Genomic DNA, 12696 nt, shown 5'->3' on the forward strand with positions numbered 1-12696 from the left:
TTTTAATTTAATTTTTTTTGGTGAACAGAATTTTATTTTCTCTCCCTTCCACCTCTTACCTACTATTTAAAAAAAAAAAGAAAAACAAAACCCTTTTAATAGAAGTGCATAGTTAAGTAAAATAAATCCCCTCATTCATCATGTCCAAAAAATATCTCTCATTTTGTACCCTGAGTCCATCCTCTATTTGATTGGTTTTTGAGTTGATCAGCATTCTTAAGTCTTCCAAAGGAGTTTGTCTTTGCAATATTGTTGTTATTGTATAAATTATTCTCTTGGTTCTATTCACTACGCTATGTATCAGTTCATACAACTCTTCCCAAGTTTCTCTGAAATTTCCTCCATCATGATTTCTTACAGCAGAATAGTATTCCATTATATTCATATATAATAACTCATTCAATTATTACCCAAATGATGTGTACCTTCTTACTTTCTAAATTGTCCCTATTACATATAATGCTGGCATTTAATTTTATATAGATAATTCATATTTTACTGATACATTTTGTTTTTACATTACAAACACCTACAAATCACCCTCATTCTATGAAAGGGCTCTTGTAATAAAGTAAAACATTTAAGCAAAACTAACAATATAGTGATTTCATTTGAAAGTGCACACAATATTCCACATCTGCAGCATGCCCCTCTATTAAATTTTTTTTGATGAGCAGAAATCTATTTCTCTTCCTCTATCTCACACCCCATTGCAAAAGAAAAAGAAAAAAATAAGTTCCTTGTAACATATATTCATACTCAAGCAAAACAAATTCTCTCATTGACTATATACAAAAATGTGTCTCATTCTATACCCTAAATCTGTTGCCTCTCTGTCAAGAGGTTGATAGTATGTTTTATCATTAATCCTTTGGAATCATAGATGGTCACTGCATCAATTAGAGGTCTTACAGCTTTCAAAGTTCTTTATCTTTACAGTGTTGTCATTATTGTATAAATTGTTCTTTTTATTCTTCTTATTTCATTATCAATTTTAATATCTTCAAAGTTGTTAATTTTTATAATATTGATGTTATAGTATAAATTATTCTTCTGGTCCTGCTTGCTTCAATCTGCATCAGTTCATATGAATCTTTCTAATGTCTCTTTCAAATCATCTCTTTCCTTATTTCTTACAAATCAATAGTTGTCCATCACATTCATGTACCACACCTTGTTTGGCCCTTCCTCAATTGATGGGCATCCCTTTTATTTCCATTTCTTTTTTTGCCGCCACAAAAAGAGCTATTATAAATATTTTTGTTTTTAAAAGACTTTTTCCTCTCTCTTCTGACCTTTTTTTTCAGTATAGGTCTAACAGTGGTGTAGGTAGGTCAAAAGGCAGGTACACTACTTAGGAACTTTTTGTGTATAACTTTGAATTCCTTTCCAGAATGATTGGACCATTCGTAGGTACAATGCATATTGTACAATAGGTACAATGCATTAATGTACCTGTTTTTTCATAACCCCTCCAATATTTATCATTTTTTCTTTTTGTGTTATTTTTTACAATCTGATTAGCAGATTCTGATTTTTTCTTTAATTTACATTTCCCTGATTAATAGTGAGTTGGAGATTTTTTTTCATATAGCTGTAGATAGCCTGGGTTTCTTGTCTTGAGAACTGCCTGTTTATAACCGTAGGCCATTTGTCAACTGGAAAGTGGTGATTATTCATATAAATTTGAATCAATTCCTCATGTATGTTGGGATTGAGACCTTTATCAGGGAAATTTGTTGCATCTACAGAGAATAAAATATAAAATGAATATTCCATATAAACATACAAGATAAATATGACACAGAGGCTTAGGGTTCCAACCATCTCATAAAACTTTGACTTCTTTTGTTTTGGAAATCTGAACTCTACTTTCCAGTGTACTTTTTGCCATCATCCCCTATGCCCATTTGGTAGACCTGGATTCAAATCCTGCTTCAGACACCCATACACTATGTAACCCTAGACAAACCATTTAAAGGCTCTGTACCTCAACTTTTTCATCTGTAAAATGAAGGTGGGGGACTTGATAATTTCAAATGTATCTTTCAGCTCTAAATCTGTTAATCATTGAGTTTGAAAGTATATATTGACTTATTCTGGAGGCTTTTGGGGGAAGGGAACAAGCATTTTTTATGTGCCAGGTACTGTGCAAAGTATTTTATAAATATTATCTTATTGTTAAGATTTTAATAGAACTCATTTGCCAAGAGATGCTGCATATTCTTCTATAAAGACCTACTCTAATGTCTCAGTATGTGGTAGAGAGGACCTTGAGTTCTCAAGGACTACGGTGGTGGACTATGAATTCCAGCAAGTTCTAACATGCTGAAAAGACTTCAAGTTCAGTCCCAGTGAAAGATTGAGTCTTGCTGCCCAATAAACAACCAAAGAAGGAGAGGCTTGACATCAGCAGGTTGGTAATTGGGTGATAACAATTTTTTTTGGTCATGGAAATTCGCAAAATGAAGAATAAAATGACCCTTAGTCCTATTCAAGTCCCTTTGCATTATCAAAGTGAAAGTGATCCAGTAATGAAGAAAGGGGTAAGGAATGCTAAAAATTACATCATTTGCAAACTGCATAAACTTTAACTTTTGATACTGTAAATATTCCAGTGACCAGGGAATTGATAGAAGAATGAAAACTAAATCAATATTGACATTGTTATGGTAAACAAAACCAAAAGGCAAGAGGACATTACAATTAAATGCAAGGATGGCTCAAAAATTCTTCCTGGAGGGTAAAACAGAGAAGTTGGTGGGGTTGTTTTCATCATCAGCACAGAAACAATAAGAAATATGATCTCATGGAACAATCATTCATTGCTGGGATCATGATATACTAGAGCAAAAAGACCCTTATGAAGATGGTTTTTTCTCCTTTCAGTGTTGATTTATTATAAACTTATTGTAAACTTAGTAAATCATGTGTAATTGAAGACCCATGATAAATATTTCTTGAGATGAATTGTATCAATAAAACCAACTGAACTTGTTTTGCAACTATTTGTATTTGGATAAATGAAATTCAACACATAAAGCATCTGTAAGAAGCACTGTAGTTTAGTGGATGGAGACTGGTCATGGAGCCAGGAAGACTTGGGTTCAAATTCCACTTTTGATAAATCCTGGCTGTGTGACCCTGGGCAAGTCTCATCATTTCTCAGCATGTTAGGCAGCTCTCCAAGAGCAGGTGCTGAATTGCCCTGGCAGAAGGAGCTCCCTACCAGGAGTTGACCAGTGAAATCCTTGGTCCAGATCTTATCCTTAAAACATTCAGAACAACTTCTCAGTCATTTCCTCTGAGTCATCATCAGTGTCTAGAAACTTACCCTTTTATGTGGTCTTAGATAATATTTTGTTTCTGCTTTTCCCTCATTCTGTATCTTTCCATAAAGGACTTTTCAGATTTCTTCATAATCCTCATGCTTATTGATTTTAATTGCATTATAGTATTCTATTACATTAATGTACTGCAATTTCTTTAACCATTCTTTTATTGTTAGACATTTAGGTTGTTTCCAGGGTTATTCTTGCAATTACAAATAATACTGCTATAAATACTATATATATGTATGTATATATATACATACATACATACACATATTTTTTTAAGTAGAGAATTTTGAATAGATTGAATAACTGGCATATATATGTACATACATATATATCAATTACTCTCAGGATATATTTTCAATAATGAAATAATTGAGTCAAAAATATGATTAGTTTTGTAACTTTTGCAAAAGAATTGATGGATTGCTTCCCAAAAGGATTCTACTAATAATGAGTGAGGATACCAGTTTATCTATAGTCTTGCTAAGCCTTGAGTCTTACTTTCAAAATTATTTTTGGCAATTCTGTGAATTTGATACTTCAAAGTTAAGTTTCTATTTCCTGTTGTGTTTTGTTTTTTTTTTAGTGAGGTTGAGCTTTTAAAAAACTATTAATAACAATTTCTTTCTAATTCTGTAAACTGTCTATTCACATCTTTTGGCCATCATCCATTTGTGTTACTTTTAGATATTTTTAAGAGTTCCTTATAAATTTTAGATGTCAGATTATTTCTGTCATATCTGTCATAATTTTCCCAATCTGTTCTTTTGTTGTACAGAAGGTTTTTTTTGTTTTCATTTAAGTGCATTACTATTTCTCCTAGTTATTTCTTCTATATTTTGAGAAGATTAAAAAGTTATCTCCCCTACAATATTGGGGTAAATACATTACTACTATGCTATCTTTTGTGAATTTTAGAGTTAAAAATGTTTAAATCTCTGATCCAGATAAAAGTCATTGTGGCATATGGTATAAGATGTAGGTATTGTCCCCTATTATTTCCTGCAGGTTTATTAAACATTAATCTTTTGTATATATTTGGTGAAATGCTTGCAATTTCTATTATGTTGCATTATTCTATATCCCTATTATTTTCCTTGGTGTCATAGAGTTTTGATGAAAATAGCTTTATAATAGATTTTAAAGTGAGAAGGCAAGTCCACCATCAGTAACTTTTAAAAATTGTATTTCTTGATATTCTTTGTCATTTGTTTTCCCACATAAATTTCATTTTTATTCTATTTACCTGTAAGTAACTTTCTTGGATACATCTTATAGATTTTGATACATGGAACTATTATTATTGTCTTCTAAATATTATGTCACTTAATTTTTGATGTTTTATTTAACCCAATTATTGTGTAATAGATTGTCTTTTAGTTTGCATATAGTTTTATAGATTTTGCTCATGTTCACATCATCATGAAATCTCCAAGTTAGAAGGAATCACAGTGGTCATTTGTTTAATCCATACCTAAACAAGAATCCCCTCTACAAATTGACAAGTCATCATCTAGCCTTGGCTTGAAGATCTCCCATGAGGATGGAAACTGCTCCCTCTCAAGGCAACTCCATTCCACTTTTGGGCAGCTCTAATTATTAGGAAGTTTTTTCTTTTACTTGCACCTGGTTCTTCCCTCTGTGGTCAAGATTGGTCCTTGTAATTCATCTGAGTCAGGCAGCATTTTAGTGTTGCTTTCATCTCACTGTTATAGTCATTGTATACATTGTTCCCTTACTTCATCGTCCTTATTTTTTTTTTTTAGGCATTTGGGGTTAAGTGGCTTGCCCAGAGTCACACAGCTAGTTAGTGTCAAGTGTTTGGTCTGAGGCCAGATTTGAACTCAGGTCCTCCTGACTTCAGGCTCTATCCACTGCGCCACCAAACTGCCTCTATTGTCTTTATTTTGAATCAATTCATAAAAATCTTCCTTGTTTCTCTGAATGCCTCATATTTATGTTTCTTATGTTGCAATAACATTCCTTTACCTTTGCATACCACAATTTATTTAAGTGTAGTTTCCTTTTTGGGCAACTAAGTGGCATAGTAGATAGAGCCCTGGCCCTGGAGTCAGTAGGTCCTGAGTTTAAATCCAGCCTGAGACACTTATTAGTTGTGTGACCCTGGGCAAGTCACTTAATGCTGGTTGCCTCAGTTTCCTCATCTGTAAAATGAGCTAGAGAAGGAAATGGCAAACCACTGCAGTATCTCTGCCAAGAAAACCCCAAATAAGATCACGAAGAGTCTGACACAACAGTTTCCTTTTTATTTTTATTAATTATTTCCTTTATAGCTCTTGTCTAATTCTCTACACCTAGTTTTATTGTGTTGTCTCAGATGTGCTCCAATTGCACCCTAACCTGTACCCATACCCTCTTACCTATTTGAATTATTATTATTATTCCCTTCTCATAGCTATAACTCCATGGAAACTGCATTTTGACCAAAGTATACATTTTAATGAAAGCTTAGAGGATTGGTAGTTACCTCTGTCTCTGCACTATTTTCTTTTCTTCTCTTTTCTTTTTTAATCTCTGTGACCAGCTTGAGTCAACGTTAGTTAGAATTAATGGATAGTAGAAACAAAACCAATTATTTTTGAAAACCTCTTTGCTGTCCCCTTTACTTGAGCAAAGCTTCACAATAATAAAAAATGCTGATTGTTTTCTTTTTAAAAGATTTTTAAAAATACTATAAAAATAACCAGTCCCTAAAATAGAAAAAGCTAAAACAATGCAATCGTTTATTTTACTGTGACCTCTCCCCAGTCACATGTTCACGGGAGTGAATGCATTCTCAAGAAACACAATGCTGACAGCCTTTGTGGATATACAAGATATGAAAAGGAATCCGGAAAGTACACCGAGTCTGACCTGTTTGTTTTTTCAGAGAAAGCAGCATGAAAACCCACAACCAGTCAACAACCTGGAAAACTAACTGTTGGTGGCAGCAACAAAAAAGAAGAAACATTCCCTTGAGGTCCATACTAAATCAAGAAGAATTTTCTGGAAGTCGGTGCCCAAAACTGAACTCAATAATCCAAATGTGGTCTAGAGGAGAATATAGTCCCTAGTCCTGTATGCTCTGCCTCTTTTGATGCAAACTCTCTCAATGAGAGCATTTTTTTTTTTGGTAAGTTACATAAAAGAAGCCATAAGGAGCCACTATGATCTGTGACATAGATGGTTAAGACCAATCCCTCCCCAGTCTCTTTCTTAATAATAGCAATAATGAGATGAAATTCTTGATTTTGGACTCCTTACAACATCTTAAGACAGTACTATCTCCCTGCACAATATTTGATTCTTCATTTTTGTTAAATAAATGATCATTGAGCACCTACTATGCACAAATCATACTCCTGGATATGTGGTTCACTAGGAAAGATGGGGGACCTAAAAACAATGAAAAGATAAGGCATTTTGTGATAGGTGCCTTACGAAAACATCAGTTTAGGAGTAGGATAATTAAAAAGAAGGTATAGGGTGAGACTTAGGTGTCCAATGACCTAATAAATTGTGTAATATTTGGAGTAGTGAGAATGACAATCTGGGTCTCAGTTTTTCACCCTCAAGTGAATGGGCTCTACCAGATGATCTCTAAGGTCTATGTATAAACTGCAAAGATCTTTGCAATTACTTGTTGATTTGTTTTTCAATTGTGTCTGACTTTCCATGACCCCATTTATGGTTTTCTTGGCAAAGATACTAGAGTGATTTGCCATTTCCTTCTCCAGCTCATTTTACAGATGAGGAATTGAGGCAACCAGGCTTAAGTGACTTGCCCACAGTCAAACAGCTAGTATGTGTCTGAGGGTGGATTCGAACTCACAAAGAAGAGTCTTCCTGACTCCAGGCCCAGTGTTCTATCTGCTGTGCCACCTAACTTCCCTTTGCAATCACTTATCAATCTACCAATAAACATTTATTAGGTGCCTACTATGTGCCAGGCACTGTGTGTACTAAGTGATGGGGATACAAAAAGAGACAAAACACAATTCCTGTCCTCAAGGAGCTCACAATCTAATAGGGGGCAATTCTTTTCTAATGCCTCTTTCCCCCTCCCCCCAATGTTATATACTTCTCTAGCAAAGGCAGCTAAGCAGCATGGTGGATAGAGTGCTAGACTGGGAGATGGGAAGACCTAAATTTCAATCCTGCCTTAACTAGCTTTAGGTAACTCACTCAGTCTCTTTGAGCCTAGGTTTCCTAATCTGCAAAATGGGGATAATAATAACATCAGCCTCACAGGGTTGTTGTCAGGATCAGATGAGATAATACATGCAAAGCACTTTGTAAATCTTAAAGCACTATATAACTGCTAGCAAACAACAACAACAACAACAATAATTACACCCTAGGACCTTAGTGGGACTTTGGGTGTCAACCAAGGGCACGTCACAATAAATTCACTTTTAAATACCACTTTACAATTTGCAAAGCATTCCTCCCTCTGCCCTGCCACAGAAATCTTCTGAGGTAGAAAGTAGATATTACTCCTATTTTGCAAAAGTTTGTAATGGGGGGAGAGTCTGTGACCATTGTATACCATAGGTACTGTTAATCTCCTACCTTGATGACTTCTCCTCCCTCTGATCCTGCAAAGATTCCAGGCATTAAGGCCCCCAGGCCAGAACCCTGTGGAAGGACTTCAGAAGGCATCTTCACAGGAATATGAAAGAGAACAGCTCAGGGTAAAGAAATGATATCCTTCACTGAGAATCTCATAAAAGTGAATGTTGAAAACTATCTTTACGTGTAATTGGAAAAAATAAAATACTATTAAGTGGGAAAAAAAAGAAATATATGCTTCTCATGTTGCCACCTGGGGCATAGTCTCGATCACCCTATGTTAATTCTGGCTTAAGTCTAGAAATTAAGAAATTCTAAATCTGTAAGTGAAAAATTTGGGTGAGGGGGCATTAATGTACAATAAAGAGAATTTCATTTGAAAATATTAGTTCTCCCACCTTAATAAAGTGTCTAGTAGTTTCATTTTTCCAAAGGGAATACAGAAACTGATTTATAGTCTACATTTCTGTGTCATTCTTGAGATGTTAGAGTAATGAATTTCATTATAATAGTCTCTGGAAAATATTTCAATAAAGCAAGAAACTTCCCTTTGAAGAAAAATGCACATAGTAGATAAACTGATGGATATTTGGCTAAGACTATTTTCTGAGGGTAATTTTGGACAAGTTATTCTTTTCTACAATATATTTATTATTTGCTTTCATTCTCACTGTAATTATATTCAGAGCTGACTTAGCTTCTCAGTAACTGAAATGTTTTTAAAAAATATTTTGCAACTGAACAAGAATCAAAGAAAAGGGGCAGGTAGGTGGTGCAGTGGATAGAGCTCTGGCCTTGGAGTCAGGAGGATTTGAGTTCAAATCCAACCTCAGACATTTGACACTTACTAGCTGTGTGACCCTGGGCAAGTCACTTAACCCTGATTGCCTCACCAAAAAGCAAAAAAAAAAAAAAAAAAAAATCAAAGAAAACTTTTCAGAGGAAAAATGTACTCAATCACCTCTCAGGTAAGAAATAAATAAGAAAAACTCTTACTCCCAAAGTGGTTTCTGGCATAAACTATTCAAATAATTTCTTTTTTTTTTTTAAGTTTTATTGGTATGAAGTCATTTCTGAATATGGCCTTCCCTTACCCTATCCCTCCTCAGTCTAATGAGTCTTCCCTTCTAAATTAAGGGGGAAGGGAAGCAGTTAAGGGATATCTCCCCACATATGTGGACTATCTGATAGGGCCTGCAGCATTCCACACCCCAAATCCCTTATCTCTCCAACCAAAGAAAAGTGCTGGATTTCCTCATCTCTTCTCAGGAGCCAAACTTGGTCATTATAATTATAAAGCATCCAGTATTGTTCTTTTCATTTACATTGTTATGATCTTGAAAGATTTTTGAAAAGAGGTAGAATCCCTAAAGAAACACGTAAGACAGTGGAATAATGTCTTAAAGTTTTGTTATGTTTTTATAGTGGTTTTTTTTGCTGTTGTTCCTTCAGGCTTACAATGCTTTGGTCTCATCTTCATTTAAAGTTTTCTGAGCAGCCTGGATAGGACCTAACTTCTCTGAGCCTCAATTTTCTCATCTTTATAATGAGAGGATTGGACCAGCATTAAACATTTATGATTCTTTGTTAGCCAACATATCATTGTCTTGTTTTAGAATCTAGAATAATTCTCTCTGACTTCTAAGATTGCATACAGAGTCTGGTCTCAAAGGCTCTTCTCCCATTGATCTCTCCAAACCCACCTCTCCTTACTCTCTAATATATTTGTTCTTTCCTAGCCAAGCTATTTCTTGCTATATCCTACATGTGACATTTATTTTCACTGAAGTATCTTTACATAAACCATTTCCTCTAGTAAGAATTTTTTGTGCCCACCTTTCTGTCAATCCATGCTTTTTACCTCCTTTAAAACCTACTTTCAAACTCATTTACTCTAGAAAATACTACCTAACAGAAGTAATGTGGCAGCTAGGTGGCAGTGGATAGAGCACTGGCCCTGTATTCAGAAGAACCTGAGTTCAAATTCAACCTCACGTACTTACTAGCTGTATGACCCTGGGCAAGTCACTTAACCTTGTTTGTCTCAGTTCCTCATCTGTAAAATAAACTGGAGAAGAAAATGGCAAACTATTCTAGTATCTTGGCCAAGAAAACCCCAAATGGGATTATGGAGAGTCAGACACGACAAAATAATTAAACGACATAAACAATGGAGGTAATACCACCTAAACTTTTCTATTCCTCTACTTTCGGCCTCCTTGGACTTTCTGTACTTGTCAATCTCTGCTACTGAATACTGACTTACACCTGAAATATTGCTTTTAAATAAAGTGGGTCAGGATAATAATAATAATAACAACAACAATAATAATGTTTGTAAAATGCTTCACATATATTTTGATTGATCTTAACAACAACCCTATAGATATTATTGTTACCCTCACTTTAAAGATGAGGAAACAGGCTAAGCTTAGGACGTTAGATGCATGTTTCTTGAGGACGAGCTCTGGTCTTGCTTTACTTCTTCCTGTAGTTCCTTTCCAATGTTTTATTTGATCTTGAGAAAATCTCTTTACCTAATCTGTAAAAGGAAGAGGCTGAGGTAGATCATCTCTAGGTACCCCTCTTCACTCTAAGATTCTATATCTTATACGTCTTCATGATGAGACTTATTCCTCTCATCATCCATGACAATATTAAGCCCTGAGGTGGATAGACTCCTTCCGACTAATAATAATGATAACTAGCATTTATATAACACTTAGAGACGTTAAGTGACTTGCCCAGGATCATATAGCTACTAACTGTCTATGGAGACAGTTTTCGAACTCAGGTCTTCTTGAGTCAAAGCTCATCGCTCTATCCATTGTACCACCTACTGGTGCCGTTTAGGCGTTCTTATCTTTTGTTGGGTCTTGGACCCTTCTGGCAATCTGGTGAAACCCATGGACCCCTTACAGGACTAATATTTTATAAAATATACAAAACAAGACACAGGGCTGATTATGAAGGAAATCAGAGGTTAGTGAAAATAAAGATGTATTTTTTATTTTGCCTCCAAGTTCATGGACCCCCTGAAATCTGTCCGTGGACCTCAGGTGAAGAATACCAGCTCTATTTCTAAGTCCGAAAGGGGTTTTGTTAGTAATTAATTATACTCTAAATAAATCCTTATAATAATAAAGAAAATATGTTTGCTCTACATAAAGTGCCAGACGCCAGCACCTCACCAGGTCCGCAGGATCTCCAGTCAAACCGATCCTAAGGCGCACAGAGCACCACACTCCTGCGAAGCCACTTCTCTGTCCAAGGTCCCGCTGGGGCAGATCTCTAACAAAACTCCCTGGAGCTCCCCCGTCCCGTTCTGTGACCTCTAAGCGGCCCATCCAGCTCTGGGGAGTGCATTTTCTTCCCCCGCCCCCTAGTTCCAGGCTGAGCGGGAGCTAGGGAACCTGGGATGGAGGTGAGAAAGGAGATCCCTATCTCCCTTTCTCAAATTCCACCCCACTCCTGTGTGCTCCCTTCTCCAATCCCCCTATTTTCGCTGTATTACTCTCCAGTGTCTACGCCCACTCCGCGTCCCCTATCCGCAGGTTCCTGGTGTACCAGCCTCTCCTAACAGCTTTCTCTGGCCATGTGGGGACCCTGCTGCTCCCTCTCTCCACGCGCATCCCTTAGTGCTCCCTTCCTATTCTGATCCTCCTCTTGATCCCAGGCTCGCCTACCCCTCCAGCCTTTTACCTCTCACATCTTCCCTGCCCCCCATCCCCCCCTCGCTCCCGAAACCCTCCAACCTCATTGCACTTCTCCGGTCCTCCCGCCTGGCTGCCTCCCGCGTCGCCTTGGCGCCTCTTTTCTCCTCCCTCCTCTTTTTTCTCTCTCTCCTCCCTCATTCTTCTCTCCCTCCCCCCTCCTTTCCCGAGCTGAGAAACTCAAGAGGTGATGCTGCGATGCTGATGCTGCGGCTGTGGAAGAGTGAAGCAGGGAGGGACATTTCTCATTGCTAAGGATCCTGGTCGGGAGAGAGCTGAACACACCACCACTGTGCCTGAGCTGCAGAAGCTCTCTTCTGCGTCCCTCCCATCCTCAGTTCCTGCTCTCACCCGGGAGGGAGGGAGGGAGGGAGGGAGAAGAGGAGGGTCTCTGGCCAGTTCTGGCTCTGTTTTCCCCCTACCCTGGTAACGGAAGTGCCAGGCGCCTTTTAGCAGAGGGGCGGGGGCACCGGAGCGGGAGGGGGGCATGGAGCCTGTCCGGGAGCCCCCCAGGAGGAGCCGGCCCCCTCCACCACCCGCTCCAGCCGCGTCGGCTCCTTTGCCAAGAGTACTGTCCCCTGGGGACGGGGAGGGCCGGGGCCAGGAGGTGCTGCTGAGAAGATCAGGATCCGGGTACGAGGGCAGTACCAGCTGGAAGGCGGCCTTGGAGGGTAAGCAAGTAACATCCTCCTTCCTCCTCCATGGTTGCTGCCCCCCCAGAGAATCCTGTTCTCTTCTCAGGGTCCCTAGCTAGGACATCCTCTGTTGGGGTATTATCCTTTCTGACCAGTGTATGACTCCATCATACCCTACTGTCTTTTCCAGCCCTCCCGCCGTTCTGCAGACTTCCTGGTAAGATCTGATCAGCCTGGGTAGCGAGAGTGAGGGTCCACTGGTTCTCATGCCTGTCAGAGACATAATTATCGGAGTTACCTCGGTCTTTTGTCCATAGAGATTGGGGCTTGGGAGTGGGGAAAATTCAGATTTAAAATGTCAATTGGCTAAAAAAAAAAAAAAAAAAAAAAAAGAGCCCTGTGCTGGAATTTAAAAGAACTGGATTCTCACCTTGGCCT

General features: G+C 37.8%; 1 protein-coding gene across 2 annotated transcripts in view; it reads left to right on the forward strand.

The window, feature by feature from the left end:
• The first annotated feature begins 12110 nt into the window (after window positions 1–12110).
• CLEC2L (C-type lectin domain family 2 member L) overlaps window positions 12111–12696 on the forward strand; it is a 29116-nt gene continuing 28530 nt past the window's right edge. For both annotated transcript variants that reach the window (XM_027842378.1, XM_027842379.1), the window contains exon 1: window positions 12111–12294. In XM_027842378.1, the coding sequence (XP_027698179.1) occupies window positions 12111–12294 (184 nt within the window). The remainder of the gene's footprint in view (window positions 12295–12696) is intronic.

The sequence above is a fragment of the Vombatus ursinus genome, unplaced genomic scaffold (assembly GCF_900497805.2).
Source record: "Vombatus ursinus unplaced genomic scaffold, bare-nosed wombat genome assembly UNPS02014870.1, whole genome shotgun sequence".
In the NCBI taxonomy this organism is placed as follows: domain Eukaryota; kingdom Metazoa; phylum Chordata; class Mammalia; order Diprotodontia; family Vombatidae; genus Vombatus; species Vombatus ursinus.